At 39.9% G+C, this 26,663-nt stretch overlaps 1 protein-coding gene across 1 annotated transcript; it reads right to left on the bottom strand.

Moving 5' to 3' along the window:
- Positions 1 to 271: 271 nt before the first annotated feature.
- On the bottom strand, positions 272 to 25,928 carry LOC101609267 (sulfotransferase 2A1-like). Its single transcript, XM_045134199.1, has 7 exons — positions 25,833 to 25,928; positions 23,535 to 23,740; positions 22,018 to 22,226; positions 11,800 to 11,926; positions 10,352 to 10,446; positions 6,901 to 7,078; positions 272 to 612 (listed from the first exon to the last, which is right to left on the bottom strand). Exons 2-7 carry the CDS (start codon positions 23,665 to 23,667, stop codon positions 500 to 502), a joined length of 855 nt encoding a protein of 284 aa, XP_044990134.1. The 5' UTR covers positions 23,668 to 23,740; positions 25,833 to 25,928; the 3' UTR covers positions 272 to 499.
- Positions 25,929 to 26,663: the final 735 nt, after the last annotated feature.

Here is a 26,663-nt window from a genome sequence, read left to right as displayed (position 1 = left end):
AGATGCCCAGTCAAATAATTCTGTGCATAGAAGGAGAGTTTCAGTCAATAGACACACAGTAAATATTTTCAACAAAACTATTAAAGAAAATTTCTCCAAATTAGGAAAAGAGATACCCATACAGATGCATGAAGCATTTAGAACACCAAACAGATAAGACCATAAAAGAACCACACCTTGTCATAAGAGTTAAAGTATTGAAATGCTGAGCAAAGGAAGTATACAGAAAGCAGAAAAACAGAAGCCCCAATAAATTACAAAGACAGGCCTATTGGAATAATTACAGTTTATCAGGAGAAACTGGAAATGACAGTAGAGCTTAAAATGATCATTTCAAAATCTGAAAGACAGAAACTGCCAACCCACACTACTATGCACAGCAGATATTTGATAACTCATGGTTCTAAGATTACATAATGGGCTCTATTTCAAGGCAACTGTCAATCATACACAGGTACAAAGGCAGAAAGGCAATATAAGATTCTGAATATTTGGGGCCTTATTCCCATGGGAAAAACTCTGGAGGAAAACATGCCATCTTCTCCTGGAATATTTTATTGAAGGCTTCAGCTTGAGCTACAGTGAAGTGATTCTTCCAGTCACCAGAGATGCCTGGAAAAACAGAAGGTACACACTGAGAACAGGGTGGACAGTGGACCTGAGCACCTCTCATATTCCTGCCTTCACAGGCTTTGCCTTCTGTCTTCAGGTAGGGTACTGCTGTTAATGACCAAGGGCTCCATGGAGGACCCCACTTCTGCCTTGAGCCCATACACACATCTCCCTACTTCAGAAGGAATTCCCAACTTCCCCTCTCAGCTCCTCACGTACCAGCAGTAGTGCTGGCTCTGTCCTCTGACACACCTATGTCTCAGTTCCCACACTCTCAGCTTCTCTGGTCTGTCAGGGAACAGCAATGTTCTTAGCCTACACATTACATACAAAACACAACAACCAGGAACCCAAAAATCAGGAACAAGAGACCTGTCCTAACTTTTTTTTTTTTACATGTTTTGATTTATTTACTCAGCAGCAGTGAGAAGAGACAAGCACATAGAAGGTCACGCCAGGGCCACTGCAAGTAAATCCCAGGTGAGTGCCACACTTTGCGCAGGTTGCTTTGCGTGGATGCTGTAGAATTGAACCCCAGTCATTAGGTTTTGCAGGCAAGCACCTTAACCACTGAGCCATCTCTCCATCCCTGTCCCAATGTCTTAATAAATGTTAGTATTGAGCTGGATACATTCATAGCTACTGGGCCACATGTGCATGTAGGCTATAGCATGGACACCCCCATCTAGATTCTAGCTACTTCTGACCATCTCTATTTTTTTAATTTTTATTTATTTATTTATGTATTTATGTATTTATTTATTTATTTATTTATTTATTTATTTATTTATTTATTTGAGAGCGACAGACACAGAGAGAAAGATAGAGGGAGAGAGAGAGAATGGGTGCGCCAGGGCTTCCAGCCTCTGCAAACGAACTCCAGACACGTGCGCGCCCTTGTGCATCTGGCTCACGTGGGACCTGGGGAACCGAGCCTCGAACCGGGGTCCTTAGGCTTCACAGGCAAGCCCTTAACCGCTAAACCAGCTCTCCAGCCCTGACCATCTCTATTTTTACCACAGTATTCAACAACATTTCTAAACTCAATTATCCTAAGAGGTTTATTTTTTCCATTATTTACTTTTCACCTATAGAAATTTTTCACAGCCTTGACCCACGTTACTCCTTCCCCGGGATGTTAGAGGTCCATCACTTCTGCCTGAGGTTCTCCCTGACTTGTCATCTCACTCGACTGTGTGTAAGTGGGGATGACTGGGTGCCCTGTCCTTCCTAGCTCCATCCTCTATGATTGGTCAATGTCTCTCGCTGTCCCACAACACTAGGTCTTCAGATGGGACCCAAAACTCCAGGGTTTCCACTCCTCACAGTGCTTGTATTTCACGTTCTCTGACCTGGAGTGCTGATGTCCTTGGCGGTCACATCTTGCCACAGGCCTCTCTCTAGTCTGCATTTTAGTGTAACTGTTTCAGTGAGATTCTGTCACCAGTGCATTCAGAACTGCTCATCCCTCTTCATGGCTACATTTACATCACAGCAGAATCATTTTACTATTCTGCAATCAGTTCCCTTTTGTATTATGGGGCATATAATGCTAATACATTAAAAAACCCAAAACAGGGCTGGAGCCATGGCTTAGCAGTGAAGCACTTGCCTGTGAAGCCTAAGGACCCTGGTTCAACGCTCGATTCCCCAGGACCCACGTTAGCCAGATGCACAAGGGGGTGCATGCGTCTGGAGTTCGTTAGCAGTGGCTGGAGGCCCTGGCACGCCCATTCTCTCTCTCTCTCTCTCTCTCTCACACACTCAAATAAATAAATAAAAATGAACAAAAAAATTTTTAAAACCCAAAACATGTTCTTAAATTAACAAAGATTTAGCATTTCAGAGTGTCAGATATATAGTATATACTCAATACATAGCTGTTCAGAAAATTAATTAAGTGAATAAGGTGTTAACTTGATCTCATTTTAAAAGATGAGGAAAAAGTACCCAGCAGAGTATAGATGTATCAAGATATGAAGCCAATAATATAGACAATGGAAACCATATTTTTACTGACATAATTATATTATTTGATGTTTAAGATAAATTATCTAAACTTGTTTGACTAGTATGTTGACTATAGTAGTAAGATACCCAGATCACACAGCTATGTGTAATCAATATTATAGCATATGTGTGTGTGTGTGTGTGTGTGTGTGTGTATAAATATGTTATCCTCAATTTGTATGAATATCACAGACTATCCTATCTGTAAATGGGACCCAGTGAACATCCACATTCACACCATGTTCACAATCTTCAACATTAGAGTAGCTTCTGTTCTTGATTCTTTCTGCCACATGTGAGTGACAACTCACCTGACTGTGGAAAGCCATACAGAGTGCTGAGCTCCATGAATCTTGGCAAGCATATTAAGGCTGACAAACTAATAAATCAGGTCTCAAGAGAGACTCCAGGGAGCCACCTAACACTCACACACAAACACACATGCACACACACACACACATACACACACATACATGTACACACACATATACACACATGCACACACATACACACATGCACACACACACACACACACACACACACACACACACACACATCGAACTTCAACTAATCCAGAACCCAAAATATCTTATGTACTCCAGGCCTCTTACATGCACCAATTTCTACCTAGATTTCTCCTTTATTCTTTGTCCACAAGCTCTGGTATGGCCAATCTGGACTACTGTAACAAGATAATACACATTGTTTTCTCAAACTTCTGCTTAGAATTGAATTTTATCAGAGTCCTGGATGCTGGAAGTCTGAAGCCAGGGTGCAGCGGGGCCATTGTAAAACTCTCCTTGGCCTGTAGCCTCAAGGCTTCTCCCTTGTGCTCTCATCGTGCTCCATCTGTGCCTAAATGTTGTGTTTTGCATACAGCAGTCATGTTAGACCATGGCCCGCCACCCTGCCTCCATCCGGAGGTAATGAGAGACAGGGCATCAATATGCACATTTTGTTGGAAGAAAATTCAGCCTGCACATCTAGGCTGACACCACATCATTTTACAAAAGTTCCTTCAAACACTAGTATTAGCACTGTCTGGATATGGCTAAGCCCCTCTATGACCTGCATTTCCTATAACTTCAAAATGTTGAGGTCTTAATAGGCCATGGATATCAAGTTTTGCATAATTCTTAGAAGAGCTAAAAGTCATATTTGCAACCTTTACTACTTCACTGTAGTGGCTTTGGAGATTCACATCCTCTTAACTTGAAGAACACTTCTAACTGTTTTAATTGAATGGTTGAAACATAACCACTAATTGTTATTGTCATTCAAATCATATTGAGATAATAGGTAATTTATTAACCTTTCTTATTGAGGAAAAAATATCAGAGGGCTGGAGAGATGACTGAGTGATTAAGTGCTTGCCTGTGAAGCCTAAGTACCCCGGCTCAAGGTTTGATTCCCCAGGACCCATGTAAGCTAGATGCACAAGGTGGTGCATGCATCTGGAGTTCATTTTCAGTGGTTGGAGGCCCTGATATGCCCATTCTCTCTCTCTCTCTCTCTGTTGCTCTGAAATAAATAAATTAAAATTAAAATTAAAATATATATATATATATATATATATATATATATATATATATATATATATGCCAGAAAACTCACACTCTGTGCCAGCCACCATTCTCCAGAATGAAAACTCAGGAACAACAGTATTCACAATTGGCTGGAAAAAAAATATTGTTATTGGGCTGGAGGGATGGCTTAGTGGTTAAGGAGCTTGCCTGCAAAGCCAAAGGACCCAGGTTCAGTTCCCCAGGACCCACATTAGCCAGATGCACAAGGAGGCTTATGTATCTGGAGTTCGTTTGCAGTGGCTGGAGTCCCTGGCATGCCCATTCTCTCACTCTCTCTCCCTCTTTCTCTGTCAAATGAATAAATAAATATAAATAAAATATTTAAAAATTATTATCTTCAGACCAGACTTATGAAACTGAAATGGACAACTATCATAGGTAGACATCATGTAAGAACATTGAGTAGAGTTGGTCACATAGGGAGTAAAAGGAATATAGTTGTATATAGAAAATCAGTGACTAAAAAATCGTTGAGATAGGTCTACTAATTAACTTCTGCCTGAGTCAAATCAACCTTTAAAATATTGAGGCAATGCTAGGCGTGGTGGCACATGCCTTTAATCCCAGCACTCGGGAGGGAGAGGTAAAAGGATCAGTGTGAGTTCGAAGCCACCCTGAGACTCCATAGTGAATTCCAGGTCTGCCTGGGCTAGAGTAAGACCCTACCTCGAAAATACCAACAAACAAAACAAAAAAAAAAATTGAGGCAATAAAATCACCTTGTGTCAGTTTGTACCTTCCCAGTCAATGAAAGACAACAGATGATAACTGTTTTCGAGAAGAACATTTTACCCCTTTTCATTTTTTCTTACTTTAATGCTTTTCATCCATAAGTTCATTCCCAACATAGTCTATACTAACATTCTGAAAGAATTAGTATGGAGATTGAGGGTTTAGTCTCTAACATCAATGGCCTAGTTTCCAATGGGGCTCATAGAGAATTAGCTAAAATCTATTATCATACCATTATAAGAAAAATTGTCCAAGACAAAAGTGGTTTGAAAATATAAAAATTACATGACCGATGGGATTGTTGTAGTAATTCAATTATGAGTGACTCTTGAAATCAAATCAGAAGTTTGTCTGTGACAATGTGTGCATGATCACTGTTAACTGCCATTGGTGTCGTTATGTTAACTCCTGCTGACTCTCCGTGTTGTGTAACAAATGCCAACAGTGTCTGCGGGAGACGGAAAACCAAGTGGTTCACCTGCTGGAAGAATTATTCTAGAAAAAAATGAGAATTTATGACTGTTTTGTGGTATTATGTCCCAAACGCTACTAGATTTGCTTCATTTTGTCTCTGCCAAAAACATGATGCCATTCCATGGCACTTCCCCATTAAGCACGCCTTTTTTTTTTTTTTTTTTTTTAGTTTTACCATTTCACACCATCTTCATATAAATACAGTGAATAACTTTGGTAAGTTGTGACTTCTATCAGGAACTCCAAGACTGGATAACATCTTCTCTTTGGTGTATGTCTTACTTCTAGTTTAGATAAATCTGTCTGCTCACAGTCTGGGTCAGCAATCGGTAGCAGCAGTCGCTCTTGGAGTCAGCTGTTCTTAGCTTGCAGATGGCAATGTTTCCCTGGTCACGTCTCTGTGCTCCAGTCTACATCCAAGTTTCCTCTCGTCAGGACGCCAGTAATATGGTATTAGGGGAAATCTTCATTGATCTTGATTTAAATGTATATATTTAAATAATTGATATCACTACATAATTAGGGTCTGTTATTCTTATTTTCTGAGGGATTGCTGGTTAGGGCTGTGGCATATAAATTGTGGGGGACAACAATATGAACCCCAATGCTCTCCTCCCTGCCCTTGTCTGCACTCATGATCTTTTCCTAGGAACCTCATCTCCAGATGTGCAAACTCTGACACCATCCCCTTAGCAACAATGTGCCTCATCCCACCTGATCATTCACACGTTGCAATGGCTGAGATTGCATATTGGATTCACTGGGACACACGTACTCCTCAGCTGCAAAACTATAAAATAAGACACACCATCTGCTCCCAAGAGGAAGATGGTGGGGCAGATTAGGACAGATATTCCCTTGTCAAGAGAGACAACTGGGAAAGAATAAGGGGGTTTTGGATCATGAGCCATCCAAACTGAAGAGCTTCATGTTCCCCTATGTTTCCTACCCTGAAAATAGTCATCCCAGTGTTAACACTGTGTGCTCCAGACCCGCTGAGTGACAGCAGCCCTGACTTGCTCAAGAGATGTTGCCGTGCTTTTTGTGTTTCTTCAATTATCGTTGCAGATACATTTTACCTCCATGCATTAGACACTGTCATACTGTTGAGCCCTAAAGTATAGCCATGATTTATCTTTCATAATAAAAGAATTAAGTCTCTATTCTCTCCCTTTCCAAATTGAGTTGTTTTTCCATGTATTTATTTTTCCAAGGTGTTTCTCCCTGATAACTCACCTTTTAGGTAGACATGACATGACCTTCTTCAATACCCTGGTCTGCTCCTACTGCAAATCAAGTTTCTCTCTTTAAGTATTTGAAACCTGCATATCACAATCAAAAGACATTCCCCTCTAAATATAAGAAACCTCCTGACTGATGGATAATTGATCCCAACACATTCACCACATTGTTCTTACAATCCTGTTAGCACAAAACAGACTTCCAAGTGCTTGGATACATATTTGAGCCAAAGAATTCTTTTTACCTTTTCTCATAAGCAGTACACCATTAGGAAAATAATGTGTAGGGACAAGGGAAAAATTGGACATCTTGTTGTCCTTCATGACCTGGAAAGAGCTATTCTGGAGGACTGAATCCAGTTCTTCTGGCTCTAATTTCTTTCCCAGGAACTGACAGATCTTCTCTATAGTTCCTCGGGTGTCCTAAGAGAAGAAGGAATGAGAATTAAGTGAGGAAAGAGGAAGACAATAAGAAAGGTGATGAAAGGAGGAAGATTTTGAAGCAGGATGGAGTTGAAAATAAGCGGGAGGCAGGATCTGGTGAAATGAGAGGACTTTCGAGGGCAGGGATCACATTCCCAGTGTGAGGAACAACATGGATTTGACAGCAGGATGGAGCTCTGCAGTCACAGAGATCTTTCCTGGGCTGTGTTTTGTTCACAAAGTTTAAATTTTTGGAGACAGAGTCTCATGTAACCCATACTGTCTCCAAACTCACAGTATAGCAAACATTTACCTTCAAATTCTGAATACCCTGCCTCTCCCACCCAAGAGCTGGGCTAAATGAATATACAACCATATTTAGCTAAATATACTGGGATTTTAAAAGAGATGTTTAGAAACAGTTCTTAACAGTGATTAAGATGGATCAAGGTAACATGAAGAATTACTTACAATTGATAAAACTATTTCCTATGGCTTTTTTTTTTTTTTTTTTAGTTTGTACTCAGTGAATACAGTCAAGTTGGTACCATTGTTAGCCTCCTCCCTGACGGCCACCCTCCGTGGGGACCCTTCTTGTTGGGATGTATGGGTGGTGCATTTTGAGGTTAGCCATTAGTTATGGATAGGAGGAAATGTCTATGTCTGGCACACAGTTTTAGATCTTCTCATATATGACCTGTATAATTGTTGCCTGATACATAATTCTTATAGAATTTATATATTTTCTTTGTTTTTTGAGACATACATTGCAGATTGAAATCAAGCTCACAATCCTCCTGCCTCAGCCTCTCGAGTACTGGGTATAGAGGCATATGTCCACACATCCATTTAATTCTGGAAGATTATGGTGTAAACTAGAGATTTAGAAGAAGTAAAGCCTGTCTTCTTGTATTGATCTCTGCAGGGCCACAATGATTTTATTGCTTTTCTTTCTTGATATATATATTCTAAGAGCTCTGGTTACTTTCTAAAATGATGTAGATAATTATGGCAAAAAATTAATACAGGAACTAGTAAATTATTAGAAAGAAAACTCACAGATAAATGTCATAAGATACATCTGTGAAGATTAGTTTATAAGGATTTTGTTAAAACTAGAAATTCTTTGAGAATAATATGCAGGATTATAGAGGAATGGACAAAGGTGTGTGACCAGAAGTTCTGTTCCTTATGTGAAGTGTGCTATTTTCTATTTTTTTGTACAGATAACGGTCTTTTTAGATGTACTCAATGCCATACATTCTTTTCACTTACATTCTTTAAAATATCTTTCTGTCTTTAATGTTTTTCTTCCTTTTTTCATTTGTTTTTGACAGAGTCTCATGAAGCCCAATCTGGCCTGAAACTCAGTGAATAATGGAGGATGACCTTGAACTTCTGATCCTTCTGTCTCCAACTCCTACGTGCTGGGATTGCAGGCATGTGGCCCTAGGTGGAACTCTAACATTTCCTTCTTAACTATTATATATCTTGTGTTTACAACAGTGATTGCACATTTTCATGAAGCTCCTTGTGGAATTTCACTCCATATAAAATGTTAATCATCATATCAGGGTACTGACCTATGTGCCAAGCTGACCTATTTGCCATTACATTGTATTGTGGATGCTTGAAATAGTCACTATGAGCTCATTTGTGATATCAGAAAAATTATTGTCAACAATCATCATCCTACAGTGCTACTAAGAAGTGATGCTATCCAGGCTGGAGAGATGGCTCAGCAATTAAATGTGTTTGCTGCTAAAGTTGAATTCCCAATACTCACATAAAGCCAGTTGTACAAAGTGCTACATGGAACTTGAGTCCTTATGCAGTGGGAAGAAACCCTGCTGAACCAATACTTCTGTCTCTCTGTCTTCTTCCCTCTCTAAATAAATATATAAATAAATAAATAAAAAATAATTAAAACAATAGATTATACCCTTCCAGCCACCTACACCCCAGTCCCCATCTCTCCAATTTGGAGCCTTAGCTGTCACTGTAGTACTTAGCACCTCACACAGGTTTTCTCAATGACATTGTACCTCTGCTGCTGGACAAGCGGAAATGCCACATGTTTGGCAAATCTATGCAATTAATCCAGTTTTACTCAGTTCCTTCTTGTTGCTAGGTTATGAGTAGAACTGCATGTCTTCACAAGGAAATTTTAAAGCTCTTGCTATAGCCATAAGCCATGGCGCATGTCCTCAGGACATAATAGGATGAAATAAATAAGACATAATCTGGGCAAGATGGCACATAGGGGCGGGGGCTGGAGAAATTGCTCAGTGGTTAAGTGCTTGCCTGTGAAGTCTAAGGACCACAGTTTGAGGCTTGATTCCCCAGTACCCACATAAGCCAGATGCACAAGGGGGCACATGCATCTGGACTTCGTTTGCAGTGGCTGCAGGCCCTGGTGCACCCATTCCCTCTCTTTCTTTCTCTTCCTCCCCCCTCCCTCTTTATCTCTCTGTCACTCTCATATAAATAAATGAAAATAAAAAAATTTAATTAGCACATGGCTAAAATTGAGCACTTGGACTGTGGAGAAAGGAGGATTAGGGGATCATGGCCAGACTCACTACGTAGTGAATTTAAAGCATCCTATGGCAACATGGTTCCTCACAGCAAAAATTTTGCTCTTAATTCCTGACCATATGACCTCCACATTCCAGGTGTGAGAGGACATGTCTCAGAAAAATAAAGAAAAGAACAAGTAAGAATAAAAAGAGAGGGTAGAAGGGGAGGAACTAAGAAAAAGAGAGAAAGAACAGAAGAATGTAGAAGAAACACAGAGGTACCTCCATCTTCACAAGGCTAAACTTTGACATCAAGGGTGGAATGGAGACGTCGGGTATGTATGATGTTGAGTGGAGTAAAGATGGTGGTAAGACAGTGTGTGACATCTGTAAGAGTGACGGCTAGGGGACCTGGAAGATGGCTCAACGGGTAGCAAATCATGCTTAATGTGCAAACATGAAGATTAGATCAAACACCAGCATTCACAAAAAAGCCAGGCATGGTCATGGATATCTGTGAACCCAGGGCTGAGGTGACAAGAGAGAGGAGCTTCACTGGAGCTCACTGATAAGCCAGTCTGCCTGAAAGATGGTGTGAAGGAGTGCCAAGTTCAGTGACAGATTCTGTCTTAAGGAATTCAGGTAGAAGTGTGGGAGAGAGTACACCCCGTGTCCTCCTCTGGTCCACGTGAGCCTACTACATATACTACATGCGCTTGCCAAATAAATAAATAACTTAAAAGAAAGATGGTACCTTTTTCAGCTCTTCATAACTGAGTACCAGGAAGTTGTCCCTCTCTCTCATGGACATCCAGCCTCGGATGTGCTCAAACCATGATCCATACGGCACTGTTTAGGGAGAGGCAGAGGTTGTTGATGACAATCAATGAAAGCAGAGGTCAGTAATCATGTTTCTCTACCGCCAGCTGTAGTCATTTGAATGAATTTCCCCAATAGACTCAAATGTTTTATGAAAGCTTATAACTTGGAGTTCCTGCTGCCTGGCTGGGAGAGGTGTCACTGTGGGTGAGCCCTGGTGATCAGCCAAAGGTGACACTGTGGGTGGGGCTGGGTTCCAGCCTAAGGTGTACAGAGTGATTGAGCTCTGCCTGGACTCCTGTAGTGCGCTTGCTTGTGGTGCTGGTGGTCATTCTCCCCTCTGCGTGGACGCGGCATAGGGGGCCAGCTTCGTCCACCATTGTGGAACGTCCCCGGACACGAAAGACTGAAATAAATGTCATTCCTCACATAAACTGTCTGGTTTTCAGTTTCATCCCAGCAGTATGAAGCTGACTGGAACACCGGAAATCTTTATAAAATATAGTTGTCAAACTAATATATATCTCCAGTATTCCACCAGATGCTTTGAGGTACCTATACATAGAAATAACAAGGAGGTAAACGTGAAGTACTTCAACATACTCATCACCTCCCAGACTTATGACTCACGTCATGGTGGAGCACCCTCATGGGCGGTAACAATGGCAGGAGTGTGTGCTGGAGGAAGCCAAAGAGAGCTTTAACCACAATTCTAGTTGGAGAACTACATTAACCCATTGTCATGGCGGGGCACCTCTCACTGGACCCTACCTCTTAAAGGTACCGCCACATCCCTATATTTTCACCCTGAGAACCAAGCCTCCAGCACATAGACTCTTGGAGATATTCAAGAAATATCATGCCTTCATTTAAATGGCGCATGTCCTTTACATACTGCACAATGCATCTCTTTCCATCCTCTTTAGTCTCAGTGCGTCAACTGTCCCAGAATTGGCAGTGCTTACCCCTCATGTCTTCCCTTCCACTACCCACGTGCACTATTGCATAGTTTCTAAAGAAGCAGCATGAAGCAAGTGATGAGAGAGGGCTGAAGAGTTCAGCTGGGCATGACCAAGAGGGCAACATGACGTCCTGGATGTTAAGACTGGACTTGATGCTGGGTGTAAGTGACCCACAAAGACCACTGTGAACAGAATGTGAAGTGTACCATAGGAGACAGATCATTTCCAGGATCTTAGAAAGACCAAGAAGCAGCATAAAGTTGTGACACATGCCTGTGACCCCAGCATCAGAAGGTAGAGGCATTAGGAGATCAGGAGTTGAAGGTCATCTTGTGTGGACAGCACATTTAAGGCTATGGTCGTACAGAACAAGTTAACAGACTGTGCACGCCCCCGCTTCTGTGCTTCATGACACACTCACCGTTTCCTTCAATGAACCATTCTAGATACTCCTGCAGGGACTTCGGATGCTTATGAAGCTTTGAGTCTTTCCAGAAAAAGTAACCAGACACAAGGACATCTCTGGGATTTCTGATGACATAAATCACCTGAGATGGAAAGGTAAAGGAACAAGCAATGCAGTCACTCTTCAAATACTTTTATCTACTTATTCATTATAGGATTTTTATGTGTTTGTGTACATAGGTGCTCATGTCTGAGTGAAGCAGCAGTGCAGGCCAGGTGACTGCTCTGGGCTGTTCTCCTTGGTCCACCTCGGTGGAGGCAGGGATTCTCTCAGTCTCGCTGTACTGTTGTTGTGTCGTCTGCCCTTGCTGAGACCTGAGAAACCCTCCTGTGCCTGTAGCTCCCGTGTAACCATTAGAGTGCTGGGATCACAGAGGCCTGCCATGGCTTCTGGCTTTCGTGTGCAGCAGGAGGATGGGACTAGGGTAGCCAGCGTTGAGCAATGAGTGCTTTATCCACCGAGCCACTGTCCCATCCTTCCTGCCTCAGAGTCCTTAACTGATCCTTAATCAATATATGTAAATGTCAATTAAATATCAATGAATTTAATGTTTTCAATATAGCATTCATTCAGCAAACTTGCCTTTTACTTTCTGGGGATTAGTCACTGAGACTGGACAGGAATATAACCGTGGGATCGAAATACTGTTTGTTTGTTTTTTCTTGTATATTAGACTCTCAATGTGCAAATTCTCTAGAAGCTTTTATAAAAATGAGTTGTAGGGCACATGTTTACACCCCAGGCTGATGAAGGAGAGAGGGCACATGTACCCCACATTCAGTCTCTACCACCTCATTTCCCACTTCAGGCTCAGACAAGCACCTTGCCTCAAATTTTGGCTGTGGCTGAAAGATTGCTTGAGTACAGGAATTCTGAACTTTAGTGTAGTCTGCCAGTGAGATAGCCACCCTAATTTTGGTATAGATATGTTGAATTTCAGGAATGAGGAATCTAAGGAGAGGTGGTTTGGTAAGCTTGGAAAAGAACTGGTCAAAATTTCATGCAGATGAGAAATATAGACATGGTTAAATAAAAATAAATGGAGAAATGTAATACCTCACATAAATAGAGTCAATGGCAGAATCACATGAACCTCTCAATGGTCGCAAAATAAAATTGCATTTGATAAAAACCCAACAACTTTCATGATAAAAAAACTTGAAGAGAGTAAGAATAGTGGAAAATTACTTCAATATAATAAGCATTGCATGTGACATGTCTATAGCCAACATTACATTAAATGGAGAAAAATTCAAAACATTCCACCTGAAATTGGGGACGAGACAGGAGTTTCACTTTTGCCACTCCTATTTAATACAATGTGAAGACTCAGGTACACCAATAATACAAGAGAACAAAAAACAAGGGGAAAAAGTGGAACAGAAGAAATCAAACTATCCTTGTTCATAGATGATACAATTAGTAAATTAGAGTTCCCCAAGACTACATCAAAATTTTAAATCTGTTCATGATCTTTGCATCTAAGTTCATCAGTGGTATAGGCCTACAGTTTTGTTTTTTTTCTTGTTACATCACTGTCTAGTTTTGGCATTATGCTGATGCCAGCTTCATGAAAGGAGTAGTGGAGCATTACTCTCTTTCCAGTTATGTGAAATACTATGAGAAATATTGGTTTCAGTTCTTCAATGAAAGTTTGATAGAAGTTGGCTAGAAAGCCATCCAGTCCTGAACTTCTCCTTTTTGGAGGTTTTGATTAACTTTTCAATCTCAAGCTATTTATTAAGCACCTGTAGCCCAAATAATACTTAATGGGGAAAGACTTGAAGAGTTCTCATTGACATTGGCAATAAGACAGGGTTCTCACTCTCACCACTTCTCCTCAACACAATCCTAGAAGTCCTAGCCCAAGAAATAAGAAAGGAGAAAGAAATCAAAGGGATACGAATTGGCAAAACAGAAGACAAATTAGCCCTATTTGAAGATGTCAAGATCCTACACATAAGTAACCCAAATGTCTCTACCTCAAAACTTCTAAAGGTGATTAATTCCTTCAGTAAGTTGGCAGGATACAAAATCAACACACAAAAGACAAGAGCCATTGTATACACAAAGGACAAATATACAGAGAAAGAAATCAATGAGACTGTTACATTTTTCAAGACACAGAATAAGCCACACTAACCAAGGACATGAAAGAACTCTATAATGAAAATATTAAAAGCACTCAAGAAAGAAATTGAGGAGAACTTGAGCAGTTGGAAGGACCTCCCATGCTCCTGAATAGGTAGAATTAATATTGTGAAAATAGCAATTTGATCAAAAGTAATAACAATAAAAATTCCATGGTCATTCTTCACAGAGATTAAAAAAAAAGTGATCTCAAAATTCTTATGGAATGGCAGCATAACTCAGATATCAAAACATATCCTCAGCAAAAGAAATACCTCTGGAGGTATTGCCATACTGATTTAAAGGTATATTACAAAGCCATAGTAACAAAAACAGCATGGCTGTAGAATAAAAAGAGAAATAAAGACCAATGCAACAGAATTGAAGATCTAGACCTTAGTTCAAGCAACTACAGCTGCTTGATCCTTGACAAAGTTGTCACTGATGTAGACTGGAGAAAAGACAACATTTTAAACAAATGATGCTGGACAAATTGGATAACCATACACAGTAAAATGAAACTAGACTCACACATCTCACCATACACATAAATCAACTCCAAGTGTATTAAACATCTCTATATAAGGTCTTAAACTCTGCTATTTCTGGAAGAAAGATTTGGAGGAACTATCCCTGATAAAAAGTAGGCAAAGATTTCCTGAACAAAACCTCAGTAGCCCAGAATTAAACAATCACTCAACCAACTGGATTTCATGAAGCTACAAAGCTTTTCCACAGACAAACATGCCATAATCAGAGCCAATAGATTACCCACAGAATAGGACAAAATTTGGGACCTGATATAAGTTGACACAATTGCATCCACCAAAGTTTTGATGATGTTGCCACAAGTACACATTGGAAAGAAGAGAAAACTTTCAACAAATGGGATTAGACAAACTAGATACCTACACATGGAAGAATCAAACTAGATATTTATCCCACCCTACAATAAAATCAACTGCACTTAAAGCACTAAACATACTAAAGGAAAAAGTTAAGTGTCCCACAAACTGTAGGCATTGATAAAGACTTTCTGAATAAGACTTCATTCACACAAGAAATAGGGCCAACAATCAGCAAATTGAATATCATGAAATTCAAGTTTCTACTCAGTCAGGAAATTGACAGTCAAATGAAGACACATCCTCCAGACTGGAAGAAAGTCTTTGACAGCTGTACATGTGACAGAGGGTTAATATAAAGATTATACAAGGAGGTAGAAAAAACTAAACATCAAGAAAACAACACAATCAAAAAAAGGGCTAGCTAACTGAAAAGAGAGTTACTCAAATTAAGAAATACAAATTGCTAATAAATCTTTCAAAACTATTCAGCAACCACAACCAAAAAGGAGAAGAAAATGAAAACTTTATTTAGAGGTCTGGAGAGATTGCTTAGTCATTAAGGCACTTGCCTGCAAAGCCTTAGGATGCATATGTGACTCCCCAGATCCAAAGAAAGCCAAGTGCACAAGGTGACTAATGTGCAAGGTCACACCTGCACACAATATGGACCACACATCTGTAGTTCAATTGCAGTGACTGGAGGATTATTACATTATATCTTATTATTACATTATATCATATTCCTAGATATTAGCAATATACAATACTAATATATGTCACAAACATGTTATTCAGTGAAAGAATCCACATACCTATGTATAAATTCCATGTGCCTATTTATGTAAAATGCAAAACCAAACAAAACTAGTTATACTTATAAATAAGATGAATGTTTGGCAGCTGGCATGTTAGGAAAGGACATAGAGGAACTTTCTGGGTAGTAGGTATGTTCTAAATCCTGTCTGGATAATAGTGATCTATGTGTATATAATAGTGCATATGTGTATATAGCCATCAAACTACAGTTAGCTGAGGCAAAGCCACATAGCTTATGAACATGAGAATTTATATTTTGTACCAACTTCACATTATTCTAGTCTCAGTCAGCAGACCCCAATTCCCCTGTCAAGAATTTACCTACCTCAAGAAAACACATTGAGATAACTACACTTTGGTGAACAGTGGAGCATTTCCAAGAGTGATTCTTCTAAGTCTCTCTTTGTAGTTATTTTTAGCGTGTGTGTGTGTGTGTGTGTGTGTGTGTGTGTGTGTGTGTGTGATGTTCTATGTAACAGAAGTGTGATATGTGTTGTGTTTGCACATGTAAGTACACATATAGTACCACATGTATGAACCCATAGTGGGGTGCTCACACTTGCAGTGACAGGAAAAGGAAGCAGCATAATTATTGAAAAAAAAAACTGGATAACTTTTTTGTTAGCACCCAAGTGTGGGTGGTCTAGTACATAATATATAGTGTGCAGAAGGCCAGTTGAGCTTCAAATGTAGTCTCCCAAAGCTCAGTAGCATGTCACACTTTCACTTGAATCTGGCTAGGATGATCTGAGACATGGTCTGAGTAATTCCACATTAGCATCATGTAGTTCATGATCACCTCACATCCAACCCATTTCAAAAGAAAAAGAGCATTTCAAAAGAGAGAGCAAACCAGCAAGGTTTCTATAATATAGATAGGAAGACTGAGTTTTCAAGTAGCATTTATGAAATATTTCCTAACCACTAGACACTGACCTTGGCTTTGGAATTAAAAAAAAGATTTAGGGAAGAGATGGAAAGGCAGGTGGGAGCCCATGAGACGTGCACCCTCTGTGTTTTTTAGTAAGGCATATCCTTTGGTGCTCTCTAGCCAGGGTGAGCGGTCCCTGATTAACACAGATTGGATCCACTTGGGCTCTCCTTTGGTGCGTATCAGACAGACAATTTCAACCAACCAGTGACTTCCTGGAAAGAAGAAAAAGTAGCCACTCACTTCAACATGCCTTTTATAAAAATTTTATGGTAAAATATACATGCAGTGAAATTTACTATTGCAACTGTGTTCAGGCACTCTTCTCCAGTGTTAAGTATACTATAATGATAACACAATATGCAGATGTTCAACCTTTCTGGAAACATGAAGATTTGTAAACATGAAATAACACTTTTTTACTAACCTACATTCTAGCCCTGGGCTGCAACTATTATACATTCTATTTCTACGAATTTAACTAAGCAAGATATTTCATAAGTCAGGAATGATATATGTTGTAGTATGTGACATAGTATGCCTTCTCTTATGATAAATAAGCTCATTAAGGTAAGTTTACCACATTTTGCTATACATGCATTATCTATACCCATTTATGACATTCTCATATAACCACTGACCTTGAAGTTCCAATCACATTCCACTTTCAGTACCACTGGCTTCAAAACGTGCCCACATTTCAGGGCTACCACCTCCCTGCCCCACACCTCAAAACCTGTATTAAGGGCAGTAGAGATGGCATCTTAGTTAAGGCACTGGCATGTGAAGGCTAAGGACCCCAGTTCAATTCTCTAGTACCCACATAAGCCAGATGCACAAGGAGGATCATGCATCTGGAGTTTATTTGCAGTGGCTGGAGGCCCTGTCATGCCCATCCTCTCTGTCCCTAACTGCTTCTCCTTCAGAATAAATAAATAAATAAATAAATACTAAAAGAACCCTATTTTTATGTCTGTTCATTTTCTTGAATATGCCAGGCTCTTTCCTAGTTCTATGCCACTGTCTATAACCATTCCTCTGCCTGAAACTGTCCACATCCTCCAAGTGTTCTAACAGTCTTTCCTGTCATTTCATTTTAGATGTTATTTCTTCTATTATAGTCCAACTTGTCACCCTCTAACTTCCCTCCTCCCCTTGAAACATGTCAATGCCTGAATCTGCCTTGGTGTTCACTGATTTTGAGTTCCCTATTTCCTTTCTTTCTTCTCTCTTTGGATCACACGTCAGGATACCGTCTTTTATGAGGCACTGCTCTCTTCCCAAAGCGTTGGGCACTGTCAGGTATAGAGATCATTCTGTCCATCTGAACAGTGAGTGAAGACAAAGGTCATGGCATTCCTCATAGAAGACTCAGGATCTGGACTCCTTACCTGATTTAGGGTAAGTCAGTATGACTGTGTCTTCATCCTTCATCACAAACTTTTTGTTTTTTCATGTGCAGCAGGAGGATGGGACTAGGGTAGCCAGCGTTGAGCAATGAGTGCTTTGTCTACTGAGCCACTGTCCCATCCTTCCTGCCTCAGAGTCCTTAACTGATCCTTAATTATTGTATATAAATGTCAATTAAATATCAATGAATTTAATGCGCTCATTATAGCATTCATTAAGAAAACTTACCTAATAGTCTCTGGAGATTAGTCTCTGAGATAAGAACATAACTGGGGAGGGCCTACACCTATTAAATTCTCTATGAAAAAGTTAAGGGTTATCTCATTTGTCGGGTGCTAACTTTACTCTCCTTTGGAGAAGCTGCTTCTCTTTTTCAGATAGACGCAGATACTGAGAGAGCCACCCCATCATACCTCAAAAGGGCCCAGGCTGAAACTAAGAACAATTGGTGAAACAAGCAAGGCTGCTGTTTTCTTGGTGAACCGGGTACCAGCACAAGGGTGAAGGAGATCAACACAGAGAAAAATCAACTCCTACCAAATCAGATATCCAGAGACCCAGAGGCCCCCAACACCTCATCACTGAAGCAGACCAAAAATGAACCCAACATGGCTCAGGGAAATTTTGCAGAAGAGGGGGCGGAAAGAATGTCAGAGCCACACATTGGGTCATGATATGCAGAGACATTTATCCTACCCATAACTGTGGGCTACCTCCACAACGCACGACCCATACACCTCCACAAGGAGGGGCCAGGGGGAGGGGACAGGACATGGATGAGCCTAACAATGGCACCAACTTGACTGTATCCGCTGAGTACAAAACTAATTAATAAAAATATCTAAAATCTTAACTAAAAAAAGAACATAACTGTGGAACAGAAATCCTGTGTTTTCTTTCTTTCTTGTATACTAGACTTTCAATGTGCAAATCCTCGAGAAGCTTTTAGAAAAATGAGTTGTAGGGCACATGTTTACACCCAGGCTAGTGAAGGCCAGAGGGCACATGTACCGCACACTCTGTCTCCACCACACTCCCCACTGCAGGCTCAGAGAGGCATCATGCCACATGCTTTGGCTTTGGCTGAAAGATTGCTTGCGTACAGGAATTTTGAACTAGTTTAGTGCACTGTGCCAACAAGGGCAGCCACACTAATTTTGGCATTAATGTGTTGACGTGCAGGAATGAGGCGCCTAAGGAGGGGTGATGCTGTTCAGGTTGGAAAATAATTGGCCCAAACTCCATGCAGATGAGAAATGTAGACTTGCTTCAATATAAATAAATGAAGAAATGCAATACATCATATAAATGGAGTCAATGACAGAATCACATGAACCTCTCAATAGCTGAAAAAATTGCATTTGACAAAAAACCTACAACTTTTATGATAAAAGACTTGAAGAGTAAGAATAGTGGAGAATTACTTCAATATAGTAAACATTACACATGACAGATCTATAGCTAACATTATCCTAAATGGAGAAAATTTCAAAACATTCCAACTGAAATTATGGACAAGACAGGAGTTTCACTTTCACCACTCCAATTTATACAGTATGAAGACTTAGGCACACTAATAATACAAGAGCACAGAAAAAGGAAAAAATATGAATGGAAGAAATAAAACTATCATTGTTTGTACATGATACAATTAATAAATTAGAGATCCTAGAGTCGTAATCAAAATTGTAAATTTGTTCAGCAACTTTTCTTGTAAAAGCATCAGAGTTATAGGCCTATAGTTTTCTTTTCTTGTTGTATCACTGTCTGATTTTGGTATTATTTGGTATTATCCTTCATAAAAGGATTTGGGGAGGATTATCTCTATTCCAATTATGTGAAACACTTTGATTAATATTGGTTTCAGTTCTTCAATGAGAGGTTGATGGATATCAGTTGAGAAGCCATCCAGTCCTGGACTTTTCTTTTGGGGCAGGTTTTTGATTACATTTTCAATATCTAGCTATATATATATATAAAGCAACTGTAGCCAAATAATACCTAATGGGGAAAGACTTGAGGAGCTCTCATTGGCCTTGGCAATAGGACGGGGTTCCCACTCTCACCACTTCTCTCCAACACAGTCCTAGAAGTCCTACCCCAAGAAATAAGACAGGAGAAAGAAATCAAAGGAATAAAAATTGGAAAAACAGAAGACATATTAGCCATATTTGCAGATGTCAAGATCTTCTACATAACTGACCTACAAACTATAGACATTGATAAAGACTTTCTGAATTAGACTTCAGTCACACAAGTAATAAGGCCAACAATCAGCAAACTGAATATCATGAAATTATATTTCTGCTCACTAAGGAAATTGGTAGCCAAATAAAGACACATCTTTCAAAGTGGAAGAAAGTCTTTGTCATATATGCATGTGACAGAGGATTCATATCAAGATTGTACAAGGAGGGCTGGAGAGATGGCTTAGCGGTTAAGCGCTTGCCTGTGAAGCTTAAGGACCCCGGTTCGAGGCTCGGTTCCCCAGGTCCCACGTTAGCTAGATGCACAAGGGGGCGCACGCGTCTGGAGTTCGTTTGCAGAGGCTGGAAGCCCTGGCGTGCCCATTCTCTCTCTCTCCCTCTATCTGTCTTTCTCTCTGTGTCTGTCGCTCTCAAGTAAATAAATAAAAATTTTTAAAAAATTGTACAAGGAGGTGAAAAAAATGAACATCAAGAAAACAACACAAAATAGGGCTAACTGAAAAGAGAGTTTCTCAAATTAAGAAATACAAATTCCCAATAAATATTTCAAAACTATTCAACTTCCATAGCCAACAAGGAAAAGAAAATTAAAACTTTATTGAGGAGTCTGCAGTTATTGCTTAGTGGTTAAGGCATTTGCCTGCAAAGCCTAAGGATGCAGGTGTGGCTCCCCAGATCCAAAGTAAACCAGACACACCAAGTGAAGTAGATGCAAGGTCATTCATGTACACAAGTTGGCACATGTATCTGGAGTTCAACTGCAGTGGCTAGAGATTTATTACATAATATCATATTCATAGATACATAGGAATATACAATACAAATATATGGCAAAAAATTTTATTCAGCCAAAGAACCCACCTGCCTAAGTTTAAATTCCATGTGCTTATTTATGTAAAATGAAAAAGCAAGCAAAAGTAGTTATACTTATAAATAAGATGAATGTGTATTTGGCAGCTGGCATGGTTAGGAAAGAACATAGAGGAACTTTCTGGGTAGTAGATGTGTTCTAAATCCTGTCTGGATAATAGTGATCTAGTTGTGCATGTGTGTACACAGCCATCAAACTATAGTTCACTGAGGCAAGGCCACATAGCTTACAAACATGAGAATTTATATTTTGTACCAAGTTCACATTATTCTAGTCTCAGTCAGGAGACTCCAATTCTCCTGTCAAGAATTTACCTACCTCAAGAAGACACATTGAGATAACTACGCTTTGGTGAACAGTGGGGCATTTCCAAGAGTGATTCTTCTAAGTGTGTCTTTGTGGTTATTTTGTGTGTGTGTGGTGTGTGTAGTTTGTGTGTGTGTGTGTGTGTGTGTGTGTGTGTGTGTGTGTGTGATGTGCTATGTAACAGAGGTTTGATATGTGCTGTGTTTGCACATGTACATACCTATGCAGTGTCCCATGGACAAGCCTACAGTGGGGCACTCACACAGTGACTGAAGAAGAAAGTCACATGACTATTGAAAAACCTGGATAACTATTTTGTTAATGACAAGTATGGATGGTCTAGTACATAATATATAGTGTATGGAATGCTAGTTCAGCTTCAAATGTGGCCTCTGGAATCTCATTATGATATTATAGTTTCATTTAAATCTGGCTAGGATGATCTCAGGGGTGGTCTGAGGAAGGCCCCATTAACATCATCTAGTTCCTGATCAGCTCAGGCCCCACCCAGACCTACAGATGAAGAGCATTTCAAGAGAAAGAGAGACAGAGACAGAGAGAGAGCACAATTCAGCAAAGTTTTCAGGATATAGATAGGAACACTGAGTTTTCAAGTAGCAATTATGAAATATTGCCTGACCACTAGGCACTGACCTTGGCCTTGGAATTAAAAAGAGACTTGGGGAAGAGACGGAAGGGTAGATGGGATTTCATGAGATGCGGACCCTCTGTGTTTTCTAGTAAGGCATAACCGTTGTTGCTTTCTAGGCAGGGTGAGCGTCTCCAGCTGAACACAGATTGGATCCACTTGGGATCCCCTTTGGTGTGTATCAAACAGACAATTTCAACCAACCAATTAGTTCCTAGAAAGAAGAAAAAGTGGTCACTCATTTCACCATGGTTTTTATGGTAAACTATACATGCAGTAAGGTTCATGATTGTAACTGTGTTCAGGCACTCTTTTGCAGTTTAAGTATACTCTGATGATGACACAATATGCAGATGTTCAACCTTTCTGGAAACATGAATATTTGTAATTATGAAATAACACTTTTTTACTAACCTGCATTCTAGTCCTGGGCCACAGTGATTGTACATTCTATTTCTATGAAATTAACTATGTAAAATATTTCATAAGTCAGGAATAACATATGTTGTAGTATGTGACATAGTATGCTTTCTTTTAAGATAAATATATTCTTTAAGGTATGTTTACCACGTTTGGTGTACATGCATTATCTATGCCCACTTCTGACATTCTCATATTACCACTGACCTTGACATTTAATCACTTTCAATATCATTGATTTTAAAACCTGCCCACTTACCTGTGTTTCCACCTCCCTACTCTATACTCAAAGCCACACTGGTGCCTAGAGAGACGGCTTACCAGCTAAAGCACCTGCCATAAGTGAAGACTAAGGACCCCAGTTCAATTCTCCAGTATCCATGTAAGCCAGATACCCAATTTACAATGGCTGGAGGCCTTGTCATGCACATTCTGTCTCTAACTGCTTCTCTCTTTAAATAAATAAATAAAAACTGGAAAGAACCCTATATTGCATTTTTGGTTATTTTCTTTCCTTCCTTCTTTCCTTCCTTCCTTCCTTCTTTCTTCCTTTTTTTGAGGTAGGGTCTTGCTATAACCAAGGCTGACCTGGATTTCACTATGTAGTCTTAGGGTGGCCTCAAACTCTTGGCTATCCCCCTACTTCTGCGTCCACAGTGCTGGGATTAAAGGCATGTGCCACCAGTTCCAGCTTCTGGTCATTTTCTTGAATATTCCAGGCTTTTTCTACTTCTATCTATAACCATTCCTCGCATGGAAATATCCACCTCCTCCAAGTGTTCTAATAGTCTTTCTTGTCATTTCATTTTCGATGTTATTTCTTCTATTATATTCCCACCTGTCACCCCCTAACTTCCCTCCTCCCCTTGAAACATGTCAATGCCTGAATCTGCCTTGGTGTTCACTGATATTGAGTTCTCTATTTCCTTTCTTTCTTCTCTCTTTGGATCACACGTCAGGATACCGTCTTTTATGAGGCACTGCTCTCTCCCCAAAGCATTGGGCACTATCAGGTATAGAGATCATTCTGTCCATCTGAACAGTGAGTGAAGACAAAGGTCATGGCATTTCTCATAGAAGACTCAGGATCTGGACTCCTTACCTGATTTAGGGTAAGTCAGTATGACTGTGTCTTCATCCTTCATCACAAACTTATCACGACATGCTCTGATGGTTTCAGTTTTGAAAGCCAAAGGAGGAAATGGTGTCCCTTCAAACCACAGGTACTCTGCCATGGCAAAGATCTCTCTGTGTGGTGTTAGGGTTGCCACGATAGCCACCAGTGGAGGGTGTACTAAATACTGGGAGCTAAGATTTAAAGGAAAGACCAAACGATCATTAACCTACTCTTGTTATTCCTGTTACTCTTGATGAAGTTAAGACTGTTAATGAGAAATAGATATTGGCACTTGCAATCAAAGCTTATATTTATTTGGGTGAGAGAAAAAGGACAGAGAGAAAGAGAGAGGAGAGAGAGCACCAGTGCCTCCAGCCACTGCAAATGAATTCCAGATTTCATCTCATTTGAAGAAAAGCTATCATAAGAAAAGCAAATGATAATAAAAGCTAGCAAGAAATTCTAGAAACTGTAAACTTAATTCACTATATGTGGGAATACAAACTAGTACAGCTGTTACGGAAATCAATATTCCAGCTTTCCAAAGTTCTAACGAAAATGTTCATATAGTCCAGCTCTACCCCTATTATGTATCTAACAAAGGGCTCTTAAGTTGACATATCACAGAGATGTTTGCATATGCCTGCATATTTTGTCACTAGTCGCAAAGTCCAGGAAATTTAGATGTAAATCTGTTACACATGAATGTGTTCATACAAACCTCTTATATGAACACACATCAGGGGACATTTCACAAAATAATTAAATAATAAATAATTAAATAATTCAGCCCAGGGCAGCCACCATTCTACTCTGATCCTCTAAATTTTATTACAATAATCACTTCACATTAGATAGAACATATAGTATTACTTCTTTAGTGACTGGGTCATTTCAATTAGGAGAATTCTCACAAAAGTTGTTTATGTGGCTGGAGAAATGGCTTAGCAGTTAAGACCCTTGCCTGTGAAGCCTAAGGACTCATGTTCAACTCTCTAGGTCCCACAGAAGCCAGACCACAGTGACACAAGTTTGCAATATTATACATGCATTCAAGTGGGGACATATGTCTGGAAGTAGATTGAAATGGCTAGAGGCCCAGACATAAATACAGTGAGTATGTTCCCAGACAATATCATGTGAGGAGCTCTATGAGGGATGTGCACTTAAAAATCATAAAATAGAGACATCTGAACCTTTAGCATTCTATTCTCTATGCTCAAGAAAGCTCCTGATATTTTATGATGTACTGTGAAAACACGGTATTTTCTTTTAGCTTTGCTCATAAATCAGAAAGTGGGAGTGATATCAGTTAAGAGAGAATAACTGGACATCTTGTTCTGCTTCATGACCTGGAAGGAGTGATTCTGAAATACTAAACCAATTTTTCTGGTTCTAAATTCCTTCTTAGGAGCTGAAACTTCTTCTCCAGGGTACTTTTGGTGTCCTTAAAAATGAAAAAAAAAATGCAAGTAAAGATCAGAGACAAGGAAATGAGAAGAAGAAATTTGAGAAAGAGAAGAAGAATAAGAAATAGGGAGGAACAACATAATGACAAGTGAAATTCCTGAAATGGGAGCAACAAAGAAGAAAAGAGAAAGAGGCAGAGAGGAGAGGCAAGGTGAGGAAGTACATACGTTCAACAGCGTGTTGGACACCTGTGATTAATACACAAACTTTTACAAAGGTTTCAGGACAAGGATCATCATATAGAAAAGATCAGGAAAGGTGGGGCATGCCTGGAATCCAAACGCTTGGATAGAGAAGTTGGAGAATCAGAATTTTAAGTCATCCTTATCTATGTAAAAAGTTTTAGGCCTGGCTGAACTACATGTGAATCTTCCTTAAAATAGAATTACCAGTGAACATCCCAGGGAAATCTTCACAGAGAGTAATATTTATTCAGGCATGTCTGGCTCAGGCAGGTGATCCCAACACATGGGAGGTGAGATAGGACATGAATTGAGGTCAGTGCAGCTTCTCATAACCGGATTGTGGTCATCATGCTGTGTTCTGCTCACAGAAGCTTTTACAACTGCCAGTGCAAGTTTAGGCCATCAATGTCTACCAGAGTGCTCCTAAAAGTCCCACAGGTTGGTTGTAAAATGAGATATAAAATAAGGAAAGGAGGAGTCTGGGCCTTGGAGGGTCATCCAGAGCAGAGCATTGAAGGTCTCTCAGCTCATGCTTAGAGACCATTTATGGGTCTAACTTTGGAGAAGAAGGAATAAAGAGGAATGGGGGTGTTAGAGGGAGAGAAGTAGGAGTGAGAGTGTGTAGTACCTTTGTCATCTCTTCAAAAATTAATGCCAGAATTTGTTCCTCTCTCTCATGTACATTCAGCCTCAGGTGTGCACAAGCCATGATCTGAATGGCACTGTGGGGAAGAGACACAAAAATGTATAGATTATAACCAGCTGAAAACAGGCAACCATTCCATAATCTTATGACCCTTAACCCCTGTTTACTAAAGTAAAATTGACAAGCAAAACATGATTATGTTTATAGCATTCAGCATCATATTGTGATAGCTATGTACACAAATTTACATGTGTGACTATGAGATGTGACATGTTAGCGTCTTTATTGTCTCATAGACTTTTGTCCAGAATGATACAAGCAAGCCTCATGGAATATTCCAGCATGTACTAGAAATGTTTCAGAGGAAGAAATCACATCCCAATATAGAAGCATAAAGGGATCTTGTGGCTTAACAAAATTCTCCACGTAGAACTATCTCAACCTCCTTGAATGGACACGCTTGTTTCATTATAATATGATTGTATGTGTTATGATTAAATTGCCCTGCCTACTAGTGGCTTTACTACATCGCAATATCATCACCCTAAGAGCAAAACCTCCCACACAGAGACCACAGAGAAACATTTCCACTGTGTTTGAACCATGCATTATGGTCTTGGGCCCCCATGGTATTATCCCTATTTCATAATCTCTGGGGATTCATGGCTCACTTGTCTAGATGCATGGGTGAGCTCAGTGTTCAGTGACAGAGTTACAGATGTAAAACATAAAGGGAAGAGTGATGGAAGGGACACCCACCATCAACCTCTGGCCTCCGTGCATGTGCACCTGCATACAAACATACACATGTGT

The sequence above is a fragment of the Jaculus jaculus genome, chromosome 14 (assembly GCF_020740685.1).
Source record: "Jaculus jaculus isolate mJacJac1 chromosome 14, mJacJac1.mat.Y.cur, whole genome shotgun sequence".
Classification (NCBI taxonomy): Eukaryota; Metazoa; Chordata; class Mammalia; order Rodentia; family Dipodidae; genus Jaculus; species Jaculus jaculus.
This window is presented reverse-complemented; position numbering and strand designations above follow the sequence as displayed.